The sequence below is a fragment of the Ursus maritimus genome, unplaced genomic scaffold (genome assembly GCF_017311325.1).
Source record: "Ursus maritimus isolate PB19 unplaced genomic scaffold, ASM1731132v1 scaffold_14, whole genome shotgun sequence".
Lineage (NCBI taxonomy): Eukaryota > Metazoa > Chordata > Mammalia > Carnivora > Ursidae > Ursus > Ursus maritimus.
In genome coordinates, this window is record NW_024423786.1 from 45,615,726 (window position 1) to 45,643,634 (window position 27,909).

General features: G+C 49.8%; 1 protein-coding gene across 8 annotated transcripts in view; it reads left to right on the forward strand.

Annotated features, from left to right (window-relative positions):
- EPS15L1 (epidermal growth factor receptor pathway substrate 15 like 1) overlaps nt 1–27,909 on the forward strand; it is a 96,440-nt gene that overhangs the window by 18,893 nt on the left and 49,638 nt on the right. For all 8 annotated transcript variants that reach the window (XM_040629110.1, XM_040629113.1, XM_040629116.1 and 5 more), the window contains exons 2-11: nt 6,285–6,326; nt 6,517–6,606; nt 7,060–7,107; nt 8,896–8,991; nt 9,672–9,734; nt 12,671–12,796; nt 16,337–16,396; nt 19,569–19,802; nt 24,571–24,728; nt 27,472–27,628. In XM_040629110.1, coding sequence (XP_040485044.1) covers nt 6,285–6,326; nt 6,517–6,606; nt 7,060–7,107; nt 8,896–8,991; nt 9,672–9,734; nt 12,671–12,796; nt 16,337–16,396; nt 19,569–19,802; nt 24,571–24,728; nt 27,472–27,628 — 1,074 coding nt within the window. The remainder of the gene's footprint in view (nt 1–6,284; nt 6,327–6,516; nt 6,607–7,059; nt 7,108–8,895; nt 8,992–9,671; nt 9,735–12,670; nt 12,797–16,336; nt 16,397–19,568; nt 19,803–24,570; nt 24,729–27,471; nt 27,629–27,909) is intronic.

Consider the following 27,909-nt stretch of genomic DNA (forward strand, 5'->3'; position numbering starts at 1 on the left):
TCCCCCAACTTTTCTGTGTCTTTTCTTTCTGAATCGCTTTTATCTTATACTTTGTTTATTTTAAAACTAGGGTATCTTTTTTTCTTGTGATTTATAAGAGCTGTCTCTCACATCAGTGTTCTCCTTCTCTCAGCAAGGTTTACCTTAGCTCTGGTTTAGAAACCTCTTATGGGGCAGTTGGAGAGAGCTCTCAGTTGCTGGGAGGTTAGGGACGCCCTAGTGTTCTCTGATGTTTTTGAATGTTGCCGAGCTAAATCCCAGTTTCCTCAGCTGCAGAATATGACTGCGCACATAGCCAAGATAATGACTTTGCAAGCAGTGAGGGCAGCCAGCGCTGAGTGGAAGGCAGAAACGTAAGGACTGTCAAGTGAGCACTTCTTTGGGCTGCGGTTTTATTATTTTAAGTTTTATTTATTTAAGTCCTCTCTACACCCAGTGTGGGGCTTGAAGTCACGACCCTGAGATTGAGAGTTGCATGCTTCTCTGACTGAGCCAGCCACGTGCTCCATGGGCTGCATTTTTGTGTCAGCATTTGGTTTTCCAAGTAGAAACACAGACTGGGCTGTCTTTGGGTGTTACTTGCCTAATTCCTGCAAAACTTGTCAACTTGATTGAAAATACACCATTTGCATATCCCTGATGATGAGTGATGTTGAGCATCTTTTCACGGGTCTGTTGGCCATCTGGATGTCTTCTTTGGAGAAATGTCTATTCAGATCTTCTGCCCATTTTTTAATTGGATTATTTGGTTCTTTGGTGTTGAGTTGTATAAGTTCTTTATATATTTTGGATACTAACCCTTTATCAGATATGTCATTTGTAAATATCTTCTCCCATTCAGTAGGTTGTCTTTTAGTTTTGTTGGCTGATTCCTTTGCCGTGCAGAAGACTTTTATTTATTTTTTTTCAAAGATCCTTTTATTCATTTTTATTTTTTTTAAGATTTTATTTATTTGAGAGAGAGAGCGCGCACACAAGCAGGGGGAGCGGCAGGCAGAGGGAGAGGGAGAAGCAGGCTCCCCGCTGAGCAGGGAGCCCGATGTGGGGCTCCATCCCAGGACCCTGGATCATGACCTGAGCCGAAGGCAGATGCTTAACTGACGGAGCCACCCAGGCTCCCCAGAAGCCTTTTATTTTGATGGAGTCCGAATAATTTATTTTTGCTTTTATTTCCCTTGCCTCAGGAGACTCTGTCTAGAAGAATGCTGCTATGACTGGTGTCAGAGAAATTACTGCCTGTGCTCTCTTCTATGATCTTTACGGTTTTAGGTCTCCCATTTGGGTCCTTAATCCATTTTGAGTTTATTTTTGTGTATGGTATAAGAAAGTGGTCCAATTTCATTTCTGCATGTTGCTGTCCAGTTTTCCCAACACCTTTTGTTAAAGATAATGTCTTTTCCCTATTGATATTCTTTCCTGCTTTGTTGAAGATTAATTGACCATATAATTGTGGGTTTATTTCTGGACTTTCTATTCTGTTTCCATTGATCTATCTGTGCATTATATCTTGTGCCAGCACCATACTGTTTTGATTGCTACAGTTTTGTCATGTAACTTGAAGTCTCAAATTGTGATACCTCCAGTTTTGCTTTTCTTTTTCAGGATTGCTTTGGCTGTTCAGGGTCTTCTGTGGTTCCATACTAATTGTAGGATTGTTTGTTCTAGTTCTGTGAAAAATCCTGTTGGTATTTTGATAGGGATTGCATTAAATATGTAGATTGCCTGGGGGTGGTATACATATTTTAGCAATATTTGTTCTTCCAATATCACTCATCATCAGGGAAATACAAATCAAAACCACAATCAGATATCACCTCACACCTGTCAGAATGGCTAAAATCAAAAACACAAGAAACAACAAGTGTTGGTGAGGATGTGAAGAAAGAGGAGCCCTCATGCACTGTTGGTGGGAATGCAAGCTGGTACAGCCACTCTGGAAAACAGTATGGAGGTTCCTCAAAAAATTTAAAGTAGAACTCCCCTACAATCTAGTAATCGCACCACTGAGTATTTACCCAAAGAGTACGAAAATACTAACTTGAAGGGATATATGCACCCCTATGTTCATTGCAGCATTACTTGCAAGAGCCAAACTGTGGAAACAGCCCAATTGTCCATCAATATATGAATGGATAAAGAAGAGGCAGTATATATATGTAGTGGACTATTAGCCAGAAGGAAGACTGAAATCTTGCCATTTGCAACGACGTGGATGGAACTAGAGGGTATTATGCTAAGTGAAATAAGCCAGTCAGACAAAGACAAATACCACATGATTTCACTCATACGTGGAATTTAAGAAATAAAACAATGAACAAAGGAAAAAAGAGACAACCCAAAAAACAGACTCTTAACTACAGAGAACAAACAGATGGTTACCAGAGGGGAGGTGGGTGGGGATGGGGGAAACAGGCAGAGGGGATTAAAGAATAGTTATCTTGATAAACACTGAGTAATCTACAGAAGTGTGGAATTGCTGTTATTGTACACCTGAAACTAATATGACACTGTGTGCTGACTACACTGGAATTAAAAAAAAAGATATATGACAATAAAAAAAGAAAAGAAAATTACAGCTGTTATAGGGTGTTGGTTTTCTGGGGGAAATGACATGCTGTAGTGGTTTTCAAGACAGTTTATGTACTCGGGTTGAGTCTTGTACTCTGACCTCTTGGGTTGAATAAAATGCACCATCACATGATCATGTGCATGCATTTTCCCAGGGCTACCACACATCGGAGTCTGTGCTGTGACCCGGTGCCCAGCTCTGGCATGCCTGGGCTATTTTTGCAGCGTGCAGAGTTGGTTAGGACCACATGACCTGGGTGCTCCTCTGGCGCTGTCACTCATTGGCTCTGTACTGTCAGTCTGAGCACTTGTAAATTGGGGCTAACAGTATACCTGTGCCACAGTGTTGTTGGAGGATTAAATGAGGTACGGGATAGGAAACAGTGAGTGCTCCATAAATGTGACCTCCTATTTATCAGAACAAGGAATTAAACTTTTTTCCAAAAGTCTTAAAAGCTGGTTTGCTTTAAAAAATGCCATTTTGAAATGAGCAAGTCTGGCACTCATTGCTTTGTTTGGCGTGAAAGCGCATCTTTTCCCAGAAGAGTGGGAATTCTCCTGGTTTCAGGCATAAAGATTTAGGAAGGGTCCTGCCTCTGGACAAAAGCGGGGATCAGAGCTGGATGGGCTCAATCCTAAGAGGTTTTGGAGTGGCTAGAACCCCGATCTTCAAAGGATTTCCCCTCCAAAGTGGTTCTGCTGTGTTCTTCATCTCAAGCTGCTTTTCTCCAGTGTTAAAATTGCATGTGCTCACATGAACTATGGTGTTTTAAAGCCCTCCCAACAGAAGGCTGTGAACTTGTTCTCGGTACACTCCCCTTCCCTATCACCCCCGCTTGTAAATTGCATCTAGGCTGGAGGACAGAGCGAAGAGGCCACAGGAACTTTTCACGTTATCTCTGAGTATTTTGAGATACGATGAGCAACTGAATGGTCAAATTGAAAGTTAACGATTGATCCTCATCTATAATTCAGTCCCTGCAAGTTGAAGATGGCTCCTTCGCAGAGTGGGCTGGCGAAGGAGATCACATCCTCGGCTGGCTCCATCCTGTTTCCATTTTCAAAGACCTCGGCCAGCTCTCTGCATCCTCTTACTCTCTGCAGCTTTCTTATATTGAAAGCGTCATTCCCTGGCCCGTCCCTTTTCTGCCTGTGCCCCAGGCTTGGCCCTGGGCTCGCTTTGGGGTCAGACAGAAGTGAACAGCTCCAGTATCCGCTCTCAGCATGCTCTGTCCCAGCAGCTGTAACACTCCCTCTGGGAGCTGCTGCGGGCACCAACCAGTGAGCTGGTTGTGACGGTGGTCTCTGCCCAGGAGCTGGCCACATAGGCTGCCTGTCATTGGGGTATTTGAGGTGTCACTTGTCAGCAGGTGTCTTCAGCTCTGTTTCGGTGGCACATTGGGCAGCTTGCAGACCTGCCTCCACCATCCCTGGGATGAGGCGGGGTGGTCAGAGGAAGTGCCAACTAGATCTAATGTTTTCCCCTTTCCCCCCTTCTGCTTTTGCAGTAGCTGAAGTAGGAGTAATCACATTGAAGCGTCTAACTGTGATCCTTGTCCCAGCTTGACTAAGTTGATTCCCATAGAGAGGAATAGTTGAGGCACACTCATGTGGTTTCCGGTCACTTGTAGATCGTGTGGGGTTGAAAGTTGGCCACAGGCCATCTGGGGGATGAGCCTTTAGCACAGACTGTTGGAGCTTTGGCTGTGGTGCTTTGGAGGCTTTTCCAGATTTATTCAGAGTCTTGTTGTTCTTGATGATGGATCTGATAGCTCAGAAGCATTTGGGAAGTTTGAAACAGTTAACTCCGTATGCCCCAAATACCCTTTTTTCACTGGAATTATACCAGCTTGGAAACCTCTTTTCTTGCCTACCCTGAGATCTTAAAAAAAATCCCACTGGAAATGTCTTTCAGATGTGAGCCTCTCTGATTTGTTGGTGGGAAGGGGACCTTTGCCATCAAGGTGGAGGCCTCTGGGGCTTGTGCACTCCATTCCTTTGAGCTAGTGGCAGGCCATGTGCTGTCTGGACCCGGTCACTGTCACCTTGACAAACAGCCTGCCTGACTTGGCTTCCTCTGTCTGCCTTCCTCCTCTGACGATATGTGCTGTGGAAACATCCCAGAGTTTTAAACCTGGGAGGTGACATGAGGTGTGATGGTGGGCACTGCGGTCTAAGGTCTGAAGGAGGTGAGAGTGACAGACACCCCCCCCACCGCAGTGACTCTTGTCGGGCCAGCGCACCAGGCCAGAGGAAGCAGCCAGCCAGAGAACCACTGTAGCTGTGTACTTACCTCTCGATCCTTCTCCTGTGTGTCGTCCCCTTTTCTTTCTCAAGCCGTGGCTCCTTTGTCATACAGCCTTGCTTTCCTTTTCATGTTGCTCTGTGTTTAGTTTTCTCTGCTTTTTCAAGATCTCCCCCTTTCTTTTTGTTTTGACTTTCTTCTCTCCCCTTTCAGGTCTTCATGCTCTTTTCCTTCTATTTTCGTTCTGTCTCTGTGGTGTTCTCTGTACTTTCGCTTCTTTATATGCTCGCAGGTGTTGGCATCCCCCAGAGAAGCTGACCGTAATCTCAGCATTATTTTTAACCTGAAGCAAGTCTTCATGCCACAGCAATATGCAAGTGTTGGGCTGGTTCACATCCAGTGATTGTAACTGGAAAGAACCCATCTCCGCCAGTTTTATTCATTATGAAAAATCACAAGAAAGCATTCAAAGACTTTTAAAATAAACACGGTACTCCCACCTTTTATTCAGTTCTCGCTTTCCCCATCCTCCTTGCCTTTAGTGGTTCCCGTGCCCATTCTTCTGTACGATTAAGTGTAATTGTGTATTCTTCACTTTGCTCACTAAGTCAGTGGCAGTCTTGTGGAATGTTTCCTTTCACGTGGCAAAACACCAACATGTGTAAGCCTTTATAGCTGATATTGTAGTGGCTGCTTAATTCCTTCCCCAGCTGACACCTCCCCTGGGGGACGGCTCACTGAGGTCGGGAAGAGAAGCTGTGGACACAGTGCAAAGTGTGAGGGCTGGGCCGCCAGATCCAGACATGGCTTGAGTGAATCACATGACCCTAGGGCCGGTGGTCACCTCCAAACAATAATGTCTTGGGGATCTGATGGTTGGAATGTGGAGTGTCTTCTGTGCCGAGCTGAGGACTTTGGACTTCCTGCCTGTTGCAGTAGGAGTGGTCACTGGCCAGCTCTCTCCCAGCGGGGGCCAGTCAGTGTGTATCCCTTGGTGGCTGGCTGAGGACGGGTTGGGTGGGGATGAGATCTGGGGCAGGGAAATCAGTCTAAAGCTTGCGTGTCTGGTGATTCGTGATGGCATACAGAAACTCCTGTTTGGATTCTGGAACCAGAAAACAGTCTCAGAGGATAGGGTGTCTTTTCCCTCTGAGCTCCTGGACACGTTGAAATCCCTGCATTCGGTGAATAGAAGTCACCTCGGCTGCTGCTTCCTGAGTACCAAGTTGTTTGTGTAGGAATGAGGACTTGTGAAAGAGCATTAGCGTTTCTTCTTCCCAGACTGAGTAAGTATGTGAGATCTGTGTCTAAAAACAAGCTGCAGTGTCTGTAGAGAGGACGCTTAAAGTGCACACATTCTGATTTTCCCTGTTGTACATTTTGGTAATGACACTTTGAGAAGATGACTTTTTTTGGGGGGTGGGGTGGGGTGTGTCAACTTTTGACCAGTGTCTGTGGTTTTCATTTACAGATTCCCACTGGAAATCCATTATATGAATCTTATTACAAGCAGGTAAGTTTCACTGGTGTCTTTTTGGATTGACTTAGAGAGGGCATGTCTCGGGAGGCACACACCCGAGTAGAAGCCAGTTTAGTCCCTTTCTGTCCTCCAAGTGATCAGCCGGTAGCCAGTGCACTGTGGGCTGCATTATCTGCTGTCTATTTGCTGAGGCCTTGTCTCAAGAGTTGTTCCCCCATTCTAGGTTGACCCGGCATACACAGGGCGAGTCGGGGCGAGTGAAGCTGCGCTTTTTCTAAAGAAGTCCGGGCTCTCAGACATTATCCTTGGGAAGGTATGTGACGACAGATAGTGACCTCTCTTCTGAGGCCACCCTCAGGGCTGCCCTGGCCGCTGAAGACCAGACCCTTCTTCTAGGGGCTGTGCCTCCTGGGGAGTGGGCTGGCCACTGGGAGCCTCTTGGGCTGTAACTGGTGGATGTTCCACTTACTGCTTGGGCAGCTGACAAGAGGCCTGAGGCCTTTTGGGATCTTGACAGCTTATGGGTTCATTTTGGCTTTGGAGCCAACTAGACCTGGGGGTTCTCGAGACTCTGCCACTGACCAGCTGTGTGGCCATGGGCAGCAGGTCATTCACCTGTTCCAAGTTTGCCGCCTCACCCACAGCTCAGGAACGGCCACGCCAGCCGACGCGTAAGGCCCACACCGTGCTGGCAGTGGCTCCTGTTCTGTGAATAAATGGGCAGTGATAGGCAGTTGCACTCATGAGCATTTTTGTGTTTCCGCAGATATGGGACTTGGCCGACCCAGAAGGTAAAGGGTTCTTGGACAAACAGGTATATATACATGTATATACACATACACACAGAGCAAGTGGAGGGACTTGGGCCAGAGCCCCGCAGGCTGGGTCGCCTCTGCACTTCCTTCCTTGTTACCACCACGGAGAAGTATTACTAGGCATGAGTGCGGCTATCAGACTATAAACACGGGAAGGTTTCATTTTGAAATAAAGGTCTTTTGAACACTTGGAGCATCTTTCATAGTTAGTGTATCTTTTAGTATTTTGTGTGCTTACAAGTGATGAAAATGTTTTCAAACTGATCTATTTTGAAATAACTTAAGACTCATGGAAGTTGCAAAAACAGTTCAGAGAGTTCCGGTGTATCCTTCCTCAGCTCCCCACAGCGAGAGCTGCTTACTGACGTCACCATAGCATGATGCTCAGAGGCCAGCGTGGTGCTAAACTAGAGGCCTTGCTTGGAGCTGGCCGGTTTTACGTGGACTTTTTTGGGCGGGGGGTGGTGGTGGTGGTGTGTATAGTTCTGTGTAATTTTATCACTTGCACAGATTCATGTAATGATCACCAGAGTCGGGACACAGAACTGCCTGGCCCCCAAAAGAATCTCTCTCGTGTTGCCCAGCGGTAATCACACCCTAACCCCTGGCAACCCACTGGTTCCTTCTCTAGCATGATTTTGTCATTTTGAGAATGTTCTGTAAATGGAAATCTATAGTACTTACAAATGATTTTAAATGGTCGTATTTTAATTTAGTTCAGTTTTCCCCCAAACTGTATCCCAAGGAATGTCATTCCTGGTGTCCTAGTGTCCATGATCTGATCCATTGGGAAAGCACTATCCTTTCCCTTCCTTGAGATTCACACTGTACGTCTGCATGTTGAAAGATTCTGAGGATCCTTGTGGACGAGAAACCTGTTAACTTTGTGTATTGCAGCTCCTGGAAGCTTTCTCACATCTCCTTTTCTGTACATTCCACACGGGCATTCTGTGGACATCAGTCTGAGAAAGGCTGATCTAGCGCTTATCTCTTTGAGGATGTTTTTAAAACTGTAATTGTGTTTATAGCTTTAAAACAGTTCATGTTCTCAGGCTATTTGATCAATTAAAAAAAATTAGATGATGCTGTGTGAGTCCACTAAGCCTGTGGCATAGCCGGCTCTTGGTTAGGAGAAGGGTTGGGAGGAGCAAAGGCCCCTGATGGCCTAGTTCAGGTCTTTTAATGTGGATCTCACCTCACCATGGGGGGCGAGTGGGAGAGACTATCTTCAGCAAGGCCGAGGGGATCACAGTGAATCGTGAGTGTTGGTTCCCAAACAACTATGTCTATTTCAAACCCTTTTTAAAAAGTCAACACATATTTGAATCATCATTTATTTATAATCTTAAACTCTAGGCTGCTACTTATCTAATTTAGCACTTTCCTAAATGTTGGGAGCTCATCGTTGCTTAAAATATATTTATTTGAGGGCGCCTGGCTGGCTCAGCCAGTAGAGCTTGTGACTCGATCTCAGGGTCATGAGTTCAAGCCCCATGTTGGGCATAAAGCTTTCTTAAAAAATAATAAAGGTATAAAAAATACATTTATGTGAAATTTAGCAGTGTCCAGAGTGCAATGGACTGAGTCCACTTGGCATATTCATTTAAACGGTGCTCCCAGGGGGAGATCTGTTCAGCTTGACACTTTAAGTGACTTTTGCACATTGAGTCTTCATTGTTGCAGTGAAGTGAAGTCCCTCTCTCCCAAAGCCCGTGGCTGCAGACAGTTTTCCTCCTGTCATGGCCAGCCGGCTAGTGTTTACACCTCCCTCTTTTTTGGATTTGCAGGGTTTCTATGTTGCACTGAGACTAGTGGCCTGTGCACAGAGCGGCCACGAAGTTACGTTGAGCAATCTGAATTTGAACATGCCGCCACCTAAATTCGTAAGTGTCAAAATCCTGGAGTTCTTTGTGCTCTTCTAATATCATCTGTTGATCTGTGTTTTCTCTCTCTCTCTTTTTTTAATCAAGGTGGAATTCATACAACCTAAACTCACCATTTTAAAGTGAACAACTTAGTGACATTTAGTACATTCACAGTATTGTNCAACCCGCCCCCCCCCCCAGTTCCAGAAGGTGTTCATCAACCCAAAAAGAAACCCTTTACCCACTAACTAATCACTCATGGGATTCCCCTCCCCCAGCCTGTGGCAGCCGTTCATCTCTCTGTGTGCATGGATTTGCCTGTTGTGGGCATTTTATGGAATCATAGATCTGGCTGCTTTCACTCAGCATCATATTTCCAGGGATCATTTGCTCTGTAGAGGATATCAGTGCTCGGTTCCTTTTCATTGCTGAGTCACATCGCATTCCGTGGTCCATCCATTCCTTTGTTGGTAGACATGACAATTCATATTCTGGGATTTGTTTGCACACCTGTTTTAGGTCTCTTGGGTCTGTACCTCAGAGTGGAATTGCTGGGGCTTATAGTAATTCTGTGTTTAACTACTTGAGGTCTTTCCCCATTTTGAAAGCACTTTGAAATGTGTGTCCTTTGCACACACAACATCCTCTGTAGTTGAATTCCGTGCCAGCCACAGCAGACTGTTTCTCTTCCTTTATAGCACGACACCAGCAGCCCTCTCATGGTCGCACCGCCATCCGCAGAGGCCCATTGGGCTGTGAGGGTAAGTGACCCCCGGCGGCGCCCCTCACCCGTCCTTCATGTGCAGTTGTTTTAGCCATTTATGGTGTTCAAAACGTTGCATGGGATGATTGTATCTATTCTGTTTCAGAGTGAGTTTGCCACAGAATTTAACCAAGACACNNNTTCAGATTAAAATCTTTTGAAATGGCCGTGACCTTTTTGGGCGTTGCCCTGCTAAGGCAGTTAGCTGAGTTTCAGGCAATGGATTCTTAAAATTTTACAGTTATATTTTGCATTTCTGGGTCGCGTTCTGTGGTTTTTCCTGCCTGGGTTGGTTAATCAGGATAGAAGGGGCAGTTGTGAGAACTTGCAAGTGTGAGGAGCTCCAAGTTGCGTCTGTAGCTCTCGCTTTTATTTCTAGACCGTTGTTATTCCTTTCTGATGCTCTCATTGCTTTTTGAAAAGCTTCTCTCTGTACCTGGGGGGACGGTCTCCATGTCCCAAGTCTTTCTAGAAGCAGCAAAGAAAGACACGAGTGGTAACCTCTCATAGGGTCAGAGTTAGTGCTAAAGGAAATGAGTGTGGGACATGGAGATGGTCCCCCAGATACTGAGACCTCCTCACTCCTCAGTTGTAAGGAGATTGTCACATTTTCTCACATTTATTTGGCTTAAGTACTGACATTAATAACAGTTTTGCTATAAAATAAAGAACCCCTCCCCCCGCCCCACCTCAAGTACATTTGTCCTGTTTTTACACGGTTTTTCTGTTCCATCCTTGGAAGGGTTTGGAGAAGGGGAGGTTTGTGCAGGGACGGGGCAGGAGGAGACCTCACGTGATCCAGGAATGGCAGAGTCCCCTCTGGAAGCGGCTGAGCGCTTGGCCGGCGGCAGTCACAGTACCAGAGGAGTTCCTTCTTGGTAGTCCAGTTGCACGGCACCTACTTCGAAAAAGAGCTGCTTTGTTGGAAAACGATGCCAGAGAGCTTGTATTCCTTGAACCGTTCCCGTCCCTTTCTGGCAGGGCTGTGTTGGGACCTCATGAGACGGGCTGGCGCTGGAGGAGGCTGCGGGGCCTCTCACGGGAGGCTGGGCAGGCTTGGTGCTGTGATGGGGGTAGACTCTCTTCAAGAGAGAGTCAGCTGTTTCCGTCAGAGAAACGTTGACAAAGCTGAAGTGCCAAATGTTCTTTCCGTTGGGAGAGCTGCTGGGTTTCTCAAAGCAGCGAGCCGGTGGGCGGAATTCCAGACACTCAAGGGGGACACACGGCACTCACCTTCTCCACGCTTCCACTGCCTCATGCGTACGGTGTCTGCATGCGCTCTCCTTTCTGTTTTCTTTTTAATTGTGGTAAAGTATATGTGACATGAAGTTCACCATCTTGACCATTTTTAAAAAATATTTATTTATTTTTGAGAAAATGCGCGTATGCCCGCGCACACACATACGGATGTACACACGCATAGAGGGGAGGGGCAGGGGAGAGAGAATTTCAAGCAGACACTGTGTTGAGCAGGGAGCCCAACGCAGGGCTTGATCACTCAACCCTGAGATCATGACCTAAGCCAAAACCGAGAGTCAGACACTCATCCGACTGAGCCACCCATCTTGACCATTTTTTTTTAATAATAATTTTTTATTATATTATATTAGTCACCATACAGTACATCCCTAGTTTTTGATGTAATGTTCCATGATTCATTACTTGCGTATAACACCCAGTGCTCCATGCAATACGTGCCCTCCTTACTACCCATCACCGGCCTATCCCATTCCCCACCCCCCTCCCCTCTGAAGCCCTCAGTTTGTTTCCCAGAGTCCACAGTCTCTCATGGTTCATCTTGACCATTTTTAAGCATACAGTTCAGTAGCGTTAGGTACATTCACACTGTTGTGCAGCCATCTCCACCGTCCATCTCTAGAACTTTCTCATTGCTCCAGACTGAAACTCTGTCTCCATTAAACACTAACACCCCCCTCCCCTCCCTGCCCCAGCCCCTGGCGCCCACCAGTCTACTTGTCCCTGAGAATATGACTCCTCAAGGGACCTCATAGAAGTGGAATCATACAATACCTGACCTTCGGTGTCTGGCTTATTTCAATCAGCATGAGGTCCTCAGGGTTCATCCGTGTTGTAGCCTGGGTCCAAATCTCCTGTTTTTGAGGCTGAAGAATATTCCATTGTGTGGATGCCCCACATTTTGGTTATCCATTCTGTCGACGGACGCTTGTGAGGGTTTCTTAGTGCTCCCTGTGGCTCCAGGTCGTGGGCAGAGCAGGTGGTGAGGGATCTGCCACCCCCTGGGTCCAGTCACTGTGCGTTTCGTTTCCAGAGGAGGGCAGACTGCCCCTGTGCAGACCCGCCTCACCGACGGCCCCTTTTACACGCCAGCCGCATTTCACATTTCACAGTGGCTGTAGCTGCTACTCTGCGTTGTAGGTCCTGTTCAGACCTCTCTGTTCATGGGGAGCTTTTATTGTTTATTTTTTTACTCTGAGAGGACTTCCTGTTCTTAAAGTTGATTTTGATAATTGGTTGCTTAAGTCTTTGGTTTATTTTTATTTTTGGTTCTTGAGCTCTTTTAGTTCCGTAGGTTGATATCCAGATTTAGATGTTAGTCTTAACGAAAACCCATTCACACTTGCATCTTTCTCGTCCTAGCTCGCTCCTAGGAGGGAGGTAGGAGCGATCTTTGTCTCCCAGGCAGCCCCTGTGGTGGAGAGCAAGGCCCACGGCCAGGTCCTGTCTCCCATTGACCTTGGCTGCCAGGTTCATAGCTGCCAGGTTCATAGTTGCCAGGGAGCTCTTTCCTTCAGGTCAGATGTTCACTCTGAAACTGCTGTAAGACATCCTGTGCTTTTAGGGAGGCCAGTGGCAGGTCCTTGCCTGTTTTCATTCAGCTTCAGGTCAGAGCTCATTTTGGACTCTCCCACAGGCACCCTTTTTTTACTCACTCAGGCTATTTTTTCCAACTAGGTAGAAGAAAAGGCAAAATTCGACGGAATTTTTGAAAGCCTCTTACCCATCAATGGTTTGCTCTCTGGAGACAAAGTCAAGCCAGTCCTCATGAACTCAAAGCTGCCTCTTGATGTCCTGGGCCGGGTAAGTGGTTCTCTCACATCCTGCACTGCTTCTGACTTCATCCGCCCCAAGCTTGCTCTCCACGCACATGTATGAGGCTTTACACACGGCCATGCACCGTTGGGGCCTTTGTAAGAGCCGATGCGCATGGAGAACTTGCTATGGTCAAGTTGGCTTAGGGCCCCATAGATGTAGCTCACAGATGCTCTCCAGCCTGTGTGGGCCCATTGCACGCCTGGGGAGGCAGCCTCAGAAGCGAACTTGCTGCCCAGGGCCCAAAGACAGTCAGAGGTGAGATTTGAACCTGGGATTTCCCCTACTCTGTGTGCTTCTGGGGAGAAGTACGGGAGTGTATGTCTAGAACTCTTTGCTTCTTTTCTATTTTTTTTAAAGATTTATTTATTTATTTTAGAGAAAGAGAGCCCATGAGTGTGAGGGGCAGAGAGAGAGGGGGAGAGAGAATCTCAAGCAGACTCTGCACCAAGTGTGGAGCCCAACATGGGGCTTGGTCAGACCTGAGCCGACACCAAGAGTTGGATGCCTGTGCCACCCAGGCACCCCTCTTTTCTATTTTTAATTACTTTTTTCTGGCTATGAGCTTCAGATAAAGGTACTTTAAATTTGCAAGTTTAGAAAAAATTTTATGTGTTCTCTTAAAAAAAAAGCCCTTAGTTTTGTTCCTTTTAAATACAAGGTTTTTAGATACAGCTTTCTAGTCCAGACTGTCTTCCCTCCAGTGAGGTTTGCATCACGGCCCCGTGTGTTTGCTCTGTCCACAAAGCCCAGTTCCACAAGGCCGTCCCTGCTGAGTTTCCCGCTCCGCACTGAGAAGGGATGGATGCTGTCATCTGTATGGATTGGATGACAGCGACGTGGCAGGCACAGGCCCAGAGCAGGGGACTGAGCATAGTCCCTGCTGCCCCGGGCGACCCCTGGGGGTCTAGCTCATGACATTTAGTAGAACTTTTGGGAAAGGTGCAAATTCTTGTCCCTTGGATTCACCTAATAATGTTTCTGTTTGAGTATGACTTTTGTGGACTCTGACCCATTTGATAGGACCCAGGTAGAGCCCATCTTAATACTTTGTTTTGAAAGAAGGCCACTAAGAAAGGGGACTCTCTCAGATCCCTTTGTTCCCTCTTGGCTGTGGCATGGTGTAGGTGGAGCTCTGTGATGGGGACCAAGCGTCTTCACAGAGCATGAGTTCGAATCACAGCGGGATGGGGCGACCCTGGCCTGCACATTGTGTGCGTTTATTTAGCAGTCCTTGCAGAACACCTGACAACTGGATGTAATCCTATTCTAGAGCCAGATCCTGAACAAGACAGAGAGGCTGACAGAGGTGGAGTGTGCATCATTAGAAAGGGAACTGTGGCTGGGAGGGGCGCATGCTGCAGATCTGCCCGGGCTCCAGGTCTCGTGGCACACGGGTCGCTTCTCACCTGCTGCGCTAGCCTTCCCTCCTTTTCTGCACACGCGAGCCTTATGTGCACCCATTCAAGCATGTACATGTCCATCCGCGTCCATGCAGCCATGCACGCACTTATCCCTACCCGCACACGCATGTGTTCATGACTGTGCACCCATCCATCTGTGCTCCCGTCTCTCCGTGATGCACACGTCAGTGCACTTGTGCGTCCGTGCATTCGTGCTTGTGTTCATTTGTCTGTGCATCTGTGCACCAGCCATCCATTTAGTCATTCAGGAAGTTTAGAGTCTGCTCCGGGCCAGGCCTTGTGCTGAGCACCGGGAAGATGAGGATGAAATTAGATGTAGTCCAGGAGGTCAAATAAATAAATAATGGTTAAGATCATAATATTTATCATATTTATTGAGGGCTTACTAAATGCCAACCCCCGTTAGAGCACTTTGCATGAATGAAGTCCTTCAGGACTTGGAACTGCCTTGTTATGGATGATGTCCCTTCCATTTTCTAGATGAGGAAAAGGGGGACTTCAGAGTGGCCAGTACGCTTCTCGGGGTCTCATAGAGAGGGGAATGGGGCCCTAGGTGGTCCCCAGAGTCCTCATTCTTCCCTGGTGACCCCCTACTGCCCATTGCCTCCCTGATAATTGTGGTTCTGCCTGGTGAGGACAGTGGCAGAGGGGGCACAGGGCAGGCAGGGAAGGCTTCCTAGAGTAGGCATTTCTGGGTCGTGTCCTCCAGAGTGAAGAGATGGGTGGCTGACGATGGGAGAGGAAGGCCAGGCTCATGACTGCATGAGCAGAGGTGTGCTGGGGAGGGCTGGTGTTCTCACGAGGTACTTCTCCCCCAGGGATGTTCAGCAGTATCTGGAGACGGTTCTGGTTGTCCCACCTCAGTCGGGTGTTGTTGGCATCGGTGGGTGGAGGCCGGGGACACTGCTCAACACCATGCGGTGCCCAGGTCAGCCCCACCACAGAGGGTGACGCAGTCCCGATTGTCAGTGGTGCTGAGGTGGAGAGGCCCTGGGTGGGGAGAGGCGCGGAGCCAGAAAGTCTTGTTCCAGTCCTAGTTCCCCGAGCAAGTGCCATATCTTTGGAAAAGTTACTCTTTGTGAACCTCTGCTTCCTAAATTGAAGCCGGAGGCATAAAGCATTCAGCCTGATGCAGAATGCCTCTGAAAGGGCATCTCTGTGCTTGAAGGGACTGTGAACGGTTTGGGCTCCCTAGAGATCAAGGTGGAGCCCCTGGAAGCTGGGCTGCAGTGCAGGGACCTGCGTAGGGCACCGAGGGCTCCATGTGCCAGTCTAGGGGACAGGCTCAGAGTGTATTCTAGAACAGTCCCCGTGGTAACCCTCGGGAAAGGGTTAGAGGCAAAGAGGCCAGCTGGAGGCTGTGGCCTCTGTCGCGTATTAGAGAGGCCCAAGTCAAGGACAGCAGCAGGGCTGGGGAGGAGGACCTGCACATGAGAAATGTCCCTGGGCTGATGTTGCTTATGATTGACCTGAGAGGGGACCAGCACGTGAAGCACCACGCTTGGACACTAAAGTGTCTGCTTAGCTCTGGGCACTGGCGCCGTGCCCAGCATTGCATGATGCAGGCTGGCCTGCTGGTTGGGGGTGGGGCTGACTTGGGTCAGGAAGCTGGTGCTTTGATTGTACTTTAGAAAATCTGACACCTGGCCTTTGACCCAAAGTAGGAACCTGGACCTGCCTGCCTCATCCTCAAGGTGCTAGGTGGGCCAGGCATGCTTGGTGGCACCATCCACCAGTGGTAAACGCATACCCACGGCCCTGCACAGGGCGAATGGCGGGGGGCTTGTGTTCGGAGCAACACCTGTGCCGAAACCAAAACATTTTTTCTATCTGAGAATTCCTTGTAAGAGGGTAAAGAAAAAACCAAGGTGGACATGGTTATAATTATGATCATTTGTTTGAGAAGATGAACATAATATAACAAAAAGGATCTTGGAATTGACGATGCTTCCTCAGCTGATGGATTTTCAGAGAACCCAGCGACTGGTTCTCAGATGCATTGTTATTGCCTCGTCTTAACCCTGCTATGCACCGAGCACTCAGAATCTGAGTTCTGGCCCACATGCTTCCCTCCCCAGTAAGCCTTGCTCTCTTTCCCTTGCAGGTCTGGGACCTCAGTGACATCGACAAGGATGGGCACCTGGACAGAGATGAGTTTGCTGTGGTAGGCCCCTGCTGTGACTCTTTTTTCCCACTCTGCTGAGGAGGGAAATGTTTCTCGAGTCGTGCTTTTTTTTTTTTTTTCCTCTGATTTTTAAAAAGTGTTTATTTTTATATACTTTGGATTTAAAGAAAAGCGACAGTAATACAGAGAATTCTTTTGAATACCCTTCAGTCACATTCCCCAGTGATATTATGTTACCACATTGCTTTATCCTCCTCCCTCCCTCTCTCGCCGTGTGTGTGTGTGTGTGTGTGTGTGTGTGTGTGTGTGTGTACACCTAAAATTTTCCTTTGAGCCATTTTGGAGTTAGTTGCAGACACCATACCTTTTTGCCCTAGAATACTTGAGTGTGTATTTCCTAAAACCAAGGTATTCTCTTATATACCCAGTGTCTAGTTCAAAATCAGGAAATTAACACTGGCATTGTCTAATTTATCATACTATCTATTATGTGTCTTATCGTATAGTTTCTACGTTAATATGTCGCTCTGTATTATCAAAGGATATTATTCAGACCCTGGTAGTTGTCCCCAAACGTCCTTTGCAGCAGAGAAGTTCCAGCCTCCTGTGTTATATTCTGCAGCTCCGTTTGTCTCTGTCTCATGGGCATTTTGAAGAGCGCAGGCCAGCAGTTTGTAGAGTGTCCCTCAGCTTGGGGATATCGGCTGTTTCCTCATGATTCCTCATGTTTCCAGGCCATGCACTTGTGTGGGGCAGGACCCCACTGAGGTGATGCTTGTTTCTCTTGGGGTCCGTGCTGTCGGCTGGACCAGTGATACTTACCCCATGTTGTCGACATGGTATCAACCTTGATTGCGGTCTGTGGAGGCTGCAGGTTTCTTCCTGCAGCGTCACTCTCTCCCTGCGTGCTCAGTCTCTTGTGGGAGACATGTGGGGACTGGACTCCGCATTACTCCCCACCTCTCACCTGCTAGTTTTCAAGCCCTCCCAGGAGTCTCTCCCGATTGAGTGAGGATTATGGTGGTTGCAGGACGAGTTTCTAATTCTGGCACTTCTTGCATGTTTTCTAGTTAGCCTTCTACTATAAGGAGCTGGTATCAGAGTGGAGTCAGGGCTGCATCCTGTGTTCACGGTTTATAATCTTTTAGTGGCGTGATTTATTTTGCCCTTTGGGAGCTCCTCCCAGCTGGCTCCTTTGTCCTTCGGTCACATCATTGTCTGAGCACTTGCTTCCTTTGGCATAGTGTGATGCTCCCGGCTCCTCCCGTGTATTTCCTGCCCCAGCCCTGTTTCTCCAGGGAGCCCCGGTTCCATGTAGTGGAGAATGATGTTAGAAACCAGGATGTGGGCTCTGGGGGCTCTCAGTGCCCCTGGGGTGCCACTGCTTTCAGGACCTTCAGTAGACAGAGCTGGAAGTACGCATACATGTGGATGTGCCCAGCAGGTGCCCCAAGGCACCACCGTCTGCTTTCAGGTCTGCTTATGTCTGTGCCAGAGCCCTGGCACTCCTGCCCTCTTCTCCTTTTAATGGCGGTGGTGTGTCTGTGTGTTGATCAGGGCTCTCCTGTCCTATGGGCTGCCTTCCCATGCAGCTGCTCCCTCCGCACCCCTGTAGCTCCCCACCTTTCTGTTCAGCTGCCCAGCAGCCAGGCTCGTGTCCTCGCAGGCCAGCCCTCCTCACCCTGGGCCTGTGTCATTCTTTCTCTCCTCTCATTCTTCCCTTCCCTCCACCTCACAGCTTTGATCTTTCCCACTCATGGGATTTATTCACTCACCTTGTTTCCTTAAATCTCAAACGAAGTAAAACAAAGTAGCTTCTTATAGTTAGGGGCAGGTGTTTTATTTTTATTTTTTTAAGATTTATTTGTATATTTATTAGAGAGCGCATGCACACAGGGAGTGAACATGAGTAGGGGCAGGGGGAGAGGGAGAGAGAGAATTTCAAGCAGACACCACACTGAGCCCAGAGTCCAGCGCAGGGCTGGATCTCAGGACCCGTAGATCAGAACCTGAGCCAAAATCAGGAGTCAGGCACTCAACTGACTGAGCCATCCCAGGTGCCCCTATTATTATTTTTTTACTGTGGTAAAATATATAGAACATAAAATTTACCATCATAACCATTTTTAAGTGGGTGGTTCAGTGGCATTAATACTTTCACATGGCTGTGCAGCTGTCACCACCGCCCATCTCCAGGACCTGTCATCCTGCAAAATTGAAACCCTGTCCCCTTTGAACACTGGCTTCCCCATCCCCCAGTCCCTCATTATTTAGTTTTTGTATTTCCTCTGACTGCATTGGACTTGAGGTGTGTGTATCGTTGAACTGGTCTTGGGGTGATCCCCAGGAATGGTTTGGCGGGCCCAGAGTGAACCCGAGCACGTCCCCCTCTCTTCTCAGGAGCCTCAGGAGCCCCGCGTTTCCATTCGTGTTTTGTTTTTATCATGTCCCATCATTTCAGCCGAGATTTATATTGTTCTGTAAATGGGTCTTAAAATTGTGTCATTTGGGTTTCTTTTCATCACTCTCTGGGTTTAACATTCTGTAGTGTTTTTAAGTGATGGTAAATTTTACCTGTGTTAGCGATCTGGTCTGTAGTCACATAGCAGCTTAAGGAATATTTTTAAGTGGGAAGGGTTTTAATGTTGGTTCGATTTTTGTGACTTTTTTTTTCTCTTTTAGAGAGAGGCGGGGTGGGGAGGGGCAGAGGGAAGATGGAGAGAGAGACTCTTAAGCAGGCTCCACGCCCAGCGTGGACATGACCCCAGTTGAAATCAGGGAGTCACCAGGGACCCCTGGTTTTGTTACACTTTAAAATGCACTTAAATCTTTCTATTAGACAGTTTCTTTCCTCTGCCTGCCTGAAGCAGGAAGTACACACGGTCGCAGAGTATCTTTAGACTTCCAAATTCCAATACCTGGAGGCTCACCAGCCCTGGAGCTGTGTGGTAAAGGGACATGCGTGAAGTCTGGCATGATTGAATTCCTTTTGGGCTCATGTTGGTCTTACATTGATTAAACACATCTTGGAAAAATGATGCATTGGAAGAGAACGCATCAGGAAAGGCTTATTTTTTAAACTGTTCAGCTTGGAAGTGACCTCGAAAAGAGCAGTCTCTGTCCTGTCACTGCAGTCCTGGAAAGAGCTGCCCTCTCCTCGCCCATGGCCTGCGGCTGGCCACCTGAATGTAATTCTCTTTCGCACTCAAAGGCGATGCACCTGGTGTACCGAGCCCTCGAGAAGGAACCTGTGCCCTCTGTCCTGCCCCCATCCCTCATCCCACCTTCCAAGAGGAAGAAGACGGTGTTCCCAGGTGCTGTGCCTGTGCTGCCCGCCAGCCCCCCGCCGAAAGACAGCCTGCGCTCCACACCTTCCCACGGCAGCGTCAGCAGCCTGAACAGCACGGGAAGCTTGTCTCCCAAGCACAGCATCAAGCAAACACAGGTACGGGGCCCTCTGTGTGCGGCTGCTTCTCAGAGCCGCCATGTGCACCTGTAAAGTCCCAGCCAGGTGTTCCTTGGGAGCAAGTTAATTTGGGACCCCAGAAAGTTAACATGTGTGATTATGGTTTTTATTTTTTATTATTTATTTTTTAAAAATATTTTTAAAATATTTTATTTATTTATTTGTCAGAGAGAGCACAGGGGGAGCAGCAGGCAGAGGGAGAAGCAGACTCCCCACTGAGCAAGGAGCCTGACGTGGGGCTCAATCCCAGGACCCTGGGATCATGACCTGAGCCGAAAGCAGACGCTTAACCGACTGGGCCACCCAGGCGTCCCCATGATTACGGTTTTTTTTAAAACAATATTTATGGTTGGTATCTTCGTCCGTTTGAGTATAACGGAGTACGATAGACTAGGTGACTGTGACAAGCATTTATTTCTCACAGAAAATCTGGAGGTTGGGAAGTCAGATTCAGGCACTGGCAGATTCAGTGTCTGATGAGACCCTGATTCCGGGTTCACAGATGGTTTTCTCGCCATGTCTTCACGTGGTGCAAAGGACGAGGGAGCTCTCTGGGGCTTTTCTATGGTGGCAGTGATCTCATTCATGGAGCTCCACCCTCATGACCTAATCACCTGCCAAACGCCCCACTTCCCAATACCATCACATTGGGGCTAGGGTTTTAACATACAAATTCTGGGGTGGGGGCACAAACATCAAGGGATTCGAAGTTACTGTTCTCATTCATTTGCACACAAATACCACCCTTCCTCAGACACACTCAGCTTCCTCCCACCTCTGGCTCTCTTCTCTTGTCTCTGTCCCTCCTGCCTCAGGCAGTGCCTCTGCTGGGCAGGTGCATTCCCAGATCATACCCCAGCACTTGGCATCGTGAGGCCGCTCACGTGGGACACCTTAGCAGGAGGCTCGGGCGTGACCACAGCAAGTGTGCCCTGCGCTCTGTCCACCCTGCGTTCTAGATTTCCCATGCCTGGCCTGTTATGTAGTTAATTATCTGTCATCTGTCTCTTCTTCCCACATCCCTCTGCTCACCTTCATGAGAGCAGAGTTAGTTCTTGGTTATAATCTCAGTGTCGGAGAAATCTCAGGTACTCTGATGCTCGGTAAACATGAGGAGTGTCAGGTGAGCAAGGGAGGCATCCGTGTCTTGTTAGGAAGACAGCGTGGGGGCTCTGACTCCCAGCAGGCAGTGTCTTACGTATCAAAAAGACCTTTCTTGTTCTGGCAAATGTAGCACACCATAAAGGGCTCTTTTATAAAAAGGCACCTTGAGGTGACCTAAACATGCAAGAATGTGACATCCTGAGTTCCATCCTGAGTCATGCTTTGTGTTTTGCCCCATTTGTGGCTTCAAAGGGCAAGCAGTGCAGGTGACGTTAAGAGGGCCAGCCGGCTCTGCTATGCAGGTTCGCATATGAGTAGAAATGGGAAACCATCTTGTGTTGGTCTTGGTCTGTCAGTAAGTGACACTGTCTGCTAGGAATGCCTGTGGCACTCACTTGGGCCCCTGTGACTTATGGTGAACCCCCGCCCCCTGACACTTCCCAGATAGAGCAAATGTCTTTGCAGCTCTTGTGAGAATTGTAAAATGTACCTCGGCAACAACGATCAGGAAAATTTGCGAAACTAAGGTTGGTGACTCACAAGTCCTGCGGAGTGCAAGTCACACCGGGGCCACCACAGCAAGGCCAGGTCTAGAGAGCAAACTCGGGCACGGGGCTCTGCCTTTTTGGGGTGGAGCATGGGGGTCTAGGGTGTCTCGGGTTCACTCTTTACTGGTGAGTTTAAAACATAAGTGTGGGAATGAAAGCATGGGAAGGGAAAAGTGGGGTCACTCAGGTGGCCAGTTATTGAGGCCACCCTGGCTTTCCCAGGGGACTGTCATGTGTGGCTAGCGATGTGTTCATCTGAGATGGGTATTTTTGAAGGGGGTGCCTCAGCAATCAACAGCTTAAGGACAGGCACTTAAATTACAATCAGAAGACGAATTGTCAGGCACTTAACGCTTCAGAAATATGTGATCAGATGGTGATTCTCTTGCATGTGACATACTTGTAAAGTTAAGCATTCTGCTTGGTGTTGGCGGGGAGGGGGGGCGGCTCATTTCCTAGGAGCTTGCCGCACCGTAGAGCGAGGGTCCTCTCAGAGAGGGTCAAGGTGGGTTGGTCGGGGAGGAGAGGTGCTTGCACAGCCCCCGTCACTGCCCTGGCCGCATGGAGAGGCACAGGCGACAGGGCTTCCCCTCCAGTTGGTGGGTGTCAGTTAACAAGCCCAGTGTCCAGATGGCCCAATCTGGGCATCTTCATCAGCTCAGCAGCCCCCCAGCCGTGCCCCACACTTCCTGGGGATGCCACAGTGACCATGGGACTGGCCTCTGCCCTCCTTAGGGGGATAGACAGTAAGCATATCAATAAACTAAGGAAAGTTAAATAGCTATGAGAAGCAGAACAGGGCCTGGCCTGGAAGTTTGGGGTGAGGAGAGGGGTGTGCTCCTGCTGTAGATGGGGTCAGCTGGAGGGTCACTAAGGAGGTGAGAGCTGATACCCGAATGACAAAAAGCCATCAGAGGACTAGCCTGTGCCAAGGCTGTCTAGTGGGGACCTCTAGAAACAGGAAGAAGGGTGGGATGGAGTCAGAGAGGGGGCCAAGGCTGGTAACTTAGATCTGCATGAGCTGTTCTTATTAAGCACTGTAGGTTAGGTTAGTGGTGACGGCTTTTGCTGACAAGGAAGCAAGTAGGGTCAAGGTTGCTGGCAGGTGCAGATTGACCAGCGTGGTAACCCCTGTCCATGATGAACTGGTGGCCCTTCCCAGATCCTGGGAACACACTGCTGATTGCAACTAGACCTGTTTTACCAGGGACCTCTATCTGGCTGGGGGTGGGAAGAAGCGGGTGCATTCCCTTACCCAAGGATGGGGGCAGCTGGTGGAGTCACAGACATGAGAGCGAGCAGTTCTGGGAACCCACAGTCACCATGCCATTCCCTCCCCCACTTCTCTCATTGCCAGCCTAGGGCTGCCAGGTCCTGTCGTCACAGCCAGCTGTGGGGTGCAGCCCCTTTCAGCCACCGGGCTCTCTTCCTATTTACTGGGGGCCTGTGGCTACTAAGGCAGCCTTAAACCCAGCCCTTTCTGGGAGACCCAGCTGCGAGGAGAAGGCTGTCCCATGTTGGATTTGTAGTGAAGTAGGCTTCTGAGTGTTGCTGTCGATATACTCTGAGACCCCAGAAATCAGACAGCAAGCTCATTTTGTGTGCACGTTGAATGTTAGGATTTTTGTCTTCCCAGAGTTGTAGTATCTTGGGATTTGTGCAGCATAGAAACCGTTGTCTCTTTCAGCATAGCTTGTCTGATCCGCTCAGGTTTCTTGGCCTCTGAGGTTTAGCTTACTCCAGCCACTGGACATAAAGACAGCAAGCCTCTTCTTCGTTAGAGATCCTTTATGTGCGTCTTTATGTCTTCTCTGAGGTGGCTTACAAAATTCACATAACGTGACAAGTAAAGTGCAGGAGGTCTCTCTCGTTATCTGAACTCCTGCTGCCTAAGCCCCTGCTGTTTGAATTTGGTCCATAGATTCTGATAAATCCTTGCTGGACTAACTTATTACTCCCTATCCAGAATCCTGGAACTGAAATGATCCGGGCAAATGGTGTCCCTTGCTTCCCACCCTTGCTTTCTGGATTCCCATTGCTCGCATCAGGATCATGCTGGATTTGGATAATGAGGGAGACCTGTTCAGAAAGAGCGGCCGAGGAAAAGCGTTTCTAGAAAAAGGGGCAGAGGTGCAGTGGAACTGGGTTCAATGAGTATGCCAAAGGTCAGAGGTGACATGTCCAGAATTAGCAGCTGAAGGGGCCCTGATGCCCCTGTATTAGGAGGTGCATGGGCCCTGATGGCCATTCGGTGGCATTTGCCCTCTCATGTAGACCTGAGCAGGCAGCGGGGGAGGTCACACGTGCAACAGGTGGCCAAGCCCTGTTGCTGCCGAAATGGCACTATCCGGGGCTCGCAGATAGTCTTAGCTCCATCTACCGGGGCGGTGCCCTCGAGGGTGGTGGGGCCCTTGCAGATGGCAGGCATGTTCATCTGGGGCCCCAGGTCCCCTGCCAGCACCTGAAGGCCCTGGGTGCCTGTCCATCCAGCAGACAGTTTTCACATCCGCCTCATTCATTCCCCGTCATTGTCGGTTGTGCGCTGATACCTCATGGGTACGCTGCTGTGTCATGGGGAATGGAGTCAGGGACGAAGGACGGAGTACAGAATCCTGAACGGTGGGCACGAGAACTCTGGCAGCTGCAGAGAAGTGTTCACAGGCAGAGGACAAGAGGACCAGGAAGGCTGGCGTGGGAGCGGAGCTGGTTGGTTCTTAGGAGACTGTCCTTCTAATGTAGGCCATCAGGAGGGTCTTGCCTGGCACAATTGGACCCCCTCGTGGAAGGAGGTCATCAGCTTCCTTTCGAGCCCCTTCAGCCTGCTGGGTCTTTACCTCCCTGTAAATACAAGGAGAAGGGGGATCTGCGATGGGGTGGGAGAGGCTGACTGAGTGGTGTTCACTGCTCTCAGCCTCGGTTTCCCCACTTAGCGAACGGGGCTCCTGTCTGCCCTCTCGGTTCATGGAGTTGTTCTGCCCACATGCACAGAGAAGCGCTTTAATAGTCCTCCTGTCAGGAGCGCATGGAAGCGCTTTAATAGTATGTGTTTATGGTGATGAGAAGCTAGAGACCAACCATTTTGAAACCCCTTTCAGCCAACCGTGAACTGGGTGGTGCCGGTTGCAGATAAAATGCGATTTGACGAGATATTCCTGAAGACCGACCTGGACCTGGATGGCTATGTGAGTGGCCAGGAGGTGAAGGAGATCTTCATGCACTCGGGCCTCACCCAGAACCTTCTAGCACACATTTGGTAAGGACGGGTAGCTGGACGTCAGCTCGTCCGGGCCTCCTGTGTGGAGGTCGTGGCTATGGGAAGCTCTGAGGGGCCCCGAGGAAGAGAGGCTTGTGCTTAAGGAAGGGCGAGTGGCTGTCAGGGCGTGGCGGTCAGGGGCACCTGTCCAGTGCTGCAGCATGCCTCCACGTCTGCCCGGGCGGATGGGGGCTGAGTGAGGTAGGAGTGTGAAGGCCCTTTCCCCATATCCTGGGCACGGCAGCTCACTCTCCGCCCGTTTAGTCCCTGGGGACAGCTCTGGGGTGATTTGCTTGAGTGGCCAGGGCTAGTTCTTGCTGGTGGTTATGCTGGTTCTAGCGGGAGACCCAGCCTTTGCCACAGCCAGTTGGGGTGCAGACGCTTGGCCCTGCCCCTGTGGGGGGAGTGTGTGGTATGTCTCCAGCAGCTCGGGTAGAGCCGCCCTGGGCAGTGGGGGCTGCGGCCACCTCCCCTAGGAGGCCTGTGAAGGTCAGGGACTCGGCTCCCATCAGGAGGGCGAGCGGTCAGCAAGACTCCGGTCTGCCCCTCAGGGCCAGTCAGGGAGCAGGCCTCACCCCCACTTTCCTTCAGGGTGGACCAGACCAATCTTCACAGCACTGGGATGGCTCCTTTTGTAACTCTGTCCTCAGGGCTTGGGGGGCTTCACTTGGGAGTCACAAGGAGAGCATTTCCATATAATTCTGGAGAGGTGAACCCCTCCGAAGAAGAGCAGTGAAATTTAGCATGTTACTGAGTAGCTTGGGGAAGTAACTGTCCTTGGCAATAATTCGTAGATGTGCATCTTGTGAGGGGAGGCTCCAACCTGAGAAAACAGGCTGTCCCTTCAGAAGGCATATGTACCACTCAGACTGACTCTGGTCAAACAGAGTCAAGCCGCTGGGGGAGGCCAGCTGCTCCCGACAGGTCAGGGACAGTCATTCTCCGCCCCTTCAGCTCCAGTGCCCCCTTTTAGGGCCAAGGAAGTGCACTGTCCCCTTTATCACCTTGGAAGTGGATGTGTGTGTGATTCAAAGGCAGCGAAGCCGCATCCTGATCATAGCACAGGGACAGTACCTCAACCGTGGCGCAGTGACAGGGAGGTGACAGTGAAATCACCAATATACTTGCATTAAAAGAAGGAATGCAGAAAGCGTTGCGTGTAAGGGAAAAGGCAGGGTGAGCACGCTCTAGAAGAGCCGCCGGGAAGGTCGCACAACGGTCTGGGTTTGGCTGCACGTGGTTGGGGGAAGGGGGCATCCCTGGAGCGCAAGTAACATCGCTGGAGCATAGGTAACACACCCAGGGGGCCGGCAGGGAGAAACTGCAGCCAGGGGCTTCGTGCGCACAGCCCAGGAGCCAGAACGTGCTTGTGCTGCCGTGGGTGGAGGCTGGCCGAGCACCGCATGCAGGCCTCGGAGCCCACGCTCCTTCAGAGACGGGAGGAGGAGGGGGTGGCAGAGGAGAGGCCTCAGGCCCAGGGGCAGCTGTGGGCTGGGGGTGCAGCAGGACCGGCCCTGGCAGGCAGAATCCGCACACCTCACCCTCAAACGGCAACAAGAATGAAGAGGTCTTAAGTCAGCCTTTATTGGTGCCATTCGGTGGGGTCTCTGTGCCCCCCACAGCCCCGGTCATTGGCTGTTTGGGCCCGAGTCTGTGCACCATTTCCGGCTGTCTGCTTTGTGTTAGAGAGTGATGTCATCGCTCTGCCGTCACCATGCGTGGTGGGAAGTGAGGCCGCCTGTTGAGGGGCCGGCGGAGACATTTCTGCAGATGTGGAGGCCTTGTCCAGCTGCGTGAGACTTTTCTTCCTGTAACGACCAGCTCCTGGTTACTGGGCTGGTTGCAGAGCTGCTCCCCCAGGCTTTGCAGGAGCTCCGGGTGCCGCTGGCTTACGTGCTGCCTTGCCCGTCTACCAGGATGCCAGAAGGCCACGTGAGCAAGGACACCTTAGCAGTGAGGGACTGTCCTGTGCAGCATGGTCAGGTGTGGCTTTCTGGGCCCCCTCGCCTCAGGACAACAACCCTAAATGCTGTTGCTGTCATCCCCGTTGAAAGCCAGCAGCCCAGGCTGCTCTGATAAGTGGGGCTGGCTAAAGACCGGAGGATGCCCGCTTGGGTCCCGCTTCCATGTCCACCAGAATGGCTGCTCTGTATTGGAGCATCACAGTCCCCCATCCACACACGCCACAAAGAGCCGGTGGCATTTCTGCTGATTGCTGATGAGGTCTTCCCAAAGGCCCACCACCTCAGCCTGTGGGGTGGGGTTTGGTGGTTTTCCAGCCAGGTAGGCCCCCCTTCCTGTCCTGATGACCCTCTCCTTTTTTTTTCTTAAAAGATTTTATTTATTTGAGAGAGAGAGACAGACAGGGAGTGAGAGAGTATGAGTAGGGTGAAGGGCAGAGGGAAGTAGACTCCCACTGAGCAGGGAACCTGATATTGGGCTCAATCCCGGGACTCCAGGATCATGACCTGAGCCGAAGGCAGATGCTTAACCGACTGAGCCACCCAGGTGCCCCCTGACGACCCCCTCCTTAACCAGTCTTTGGGCAGGGTGCTCGGGTGGGGGGTGTTGGGACTGCTGTCCGGGAATGGGATGTTCAGTAGAAAAGGAGTTGCTGCTGTGCCCTAGTCTTTGTATTGTCACTGTTCATTTCTTAAAAGGATGGGTTCTGTGATTTGTACTTACCACGCAGGGCCAAATTCTTGCTTCTGATCTGTAATTAACATCTGCACATTTCTCCCAGGGCCCTGGCTGATACGAGGCAAACGGGGAAGTTAAGTAAAGACCAGTTTGCATTAGCTATGTACTTCATTCAGCAGAAGGTCAGTAAAGGCATCGATCCCCCTCAAGTGCTGTCACCCGACATGGTCCCGCCCTCAGAGAGAGGCACTCCCATCCCGGTGAGTACTGCTGGCCACACCCCGTCCTGTTCATGTGGTTTCCCGCAGCCTGCCACCAGGTGGCGGCAGTGGCCTGTGTGAGCTGGCCAGTGCCCTACCGTCCTTGCCTAACTTCACCTGGCCCCGGCCTTTACCAGGGGCCCAGGGATGGGTCTGGGGGGTGTGTCTGGGCCAATGGGATAGTTTTCCAGGCAGGGTGCTGGCCCTTTTGCTACTGTGAATTCGATATACACCATGACTGTAACCCTCATACTAGGACTTACTAGGACCTGCTGGGCAGT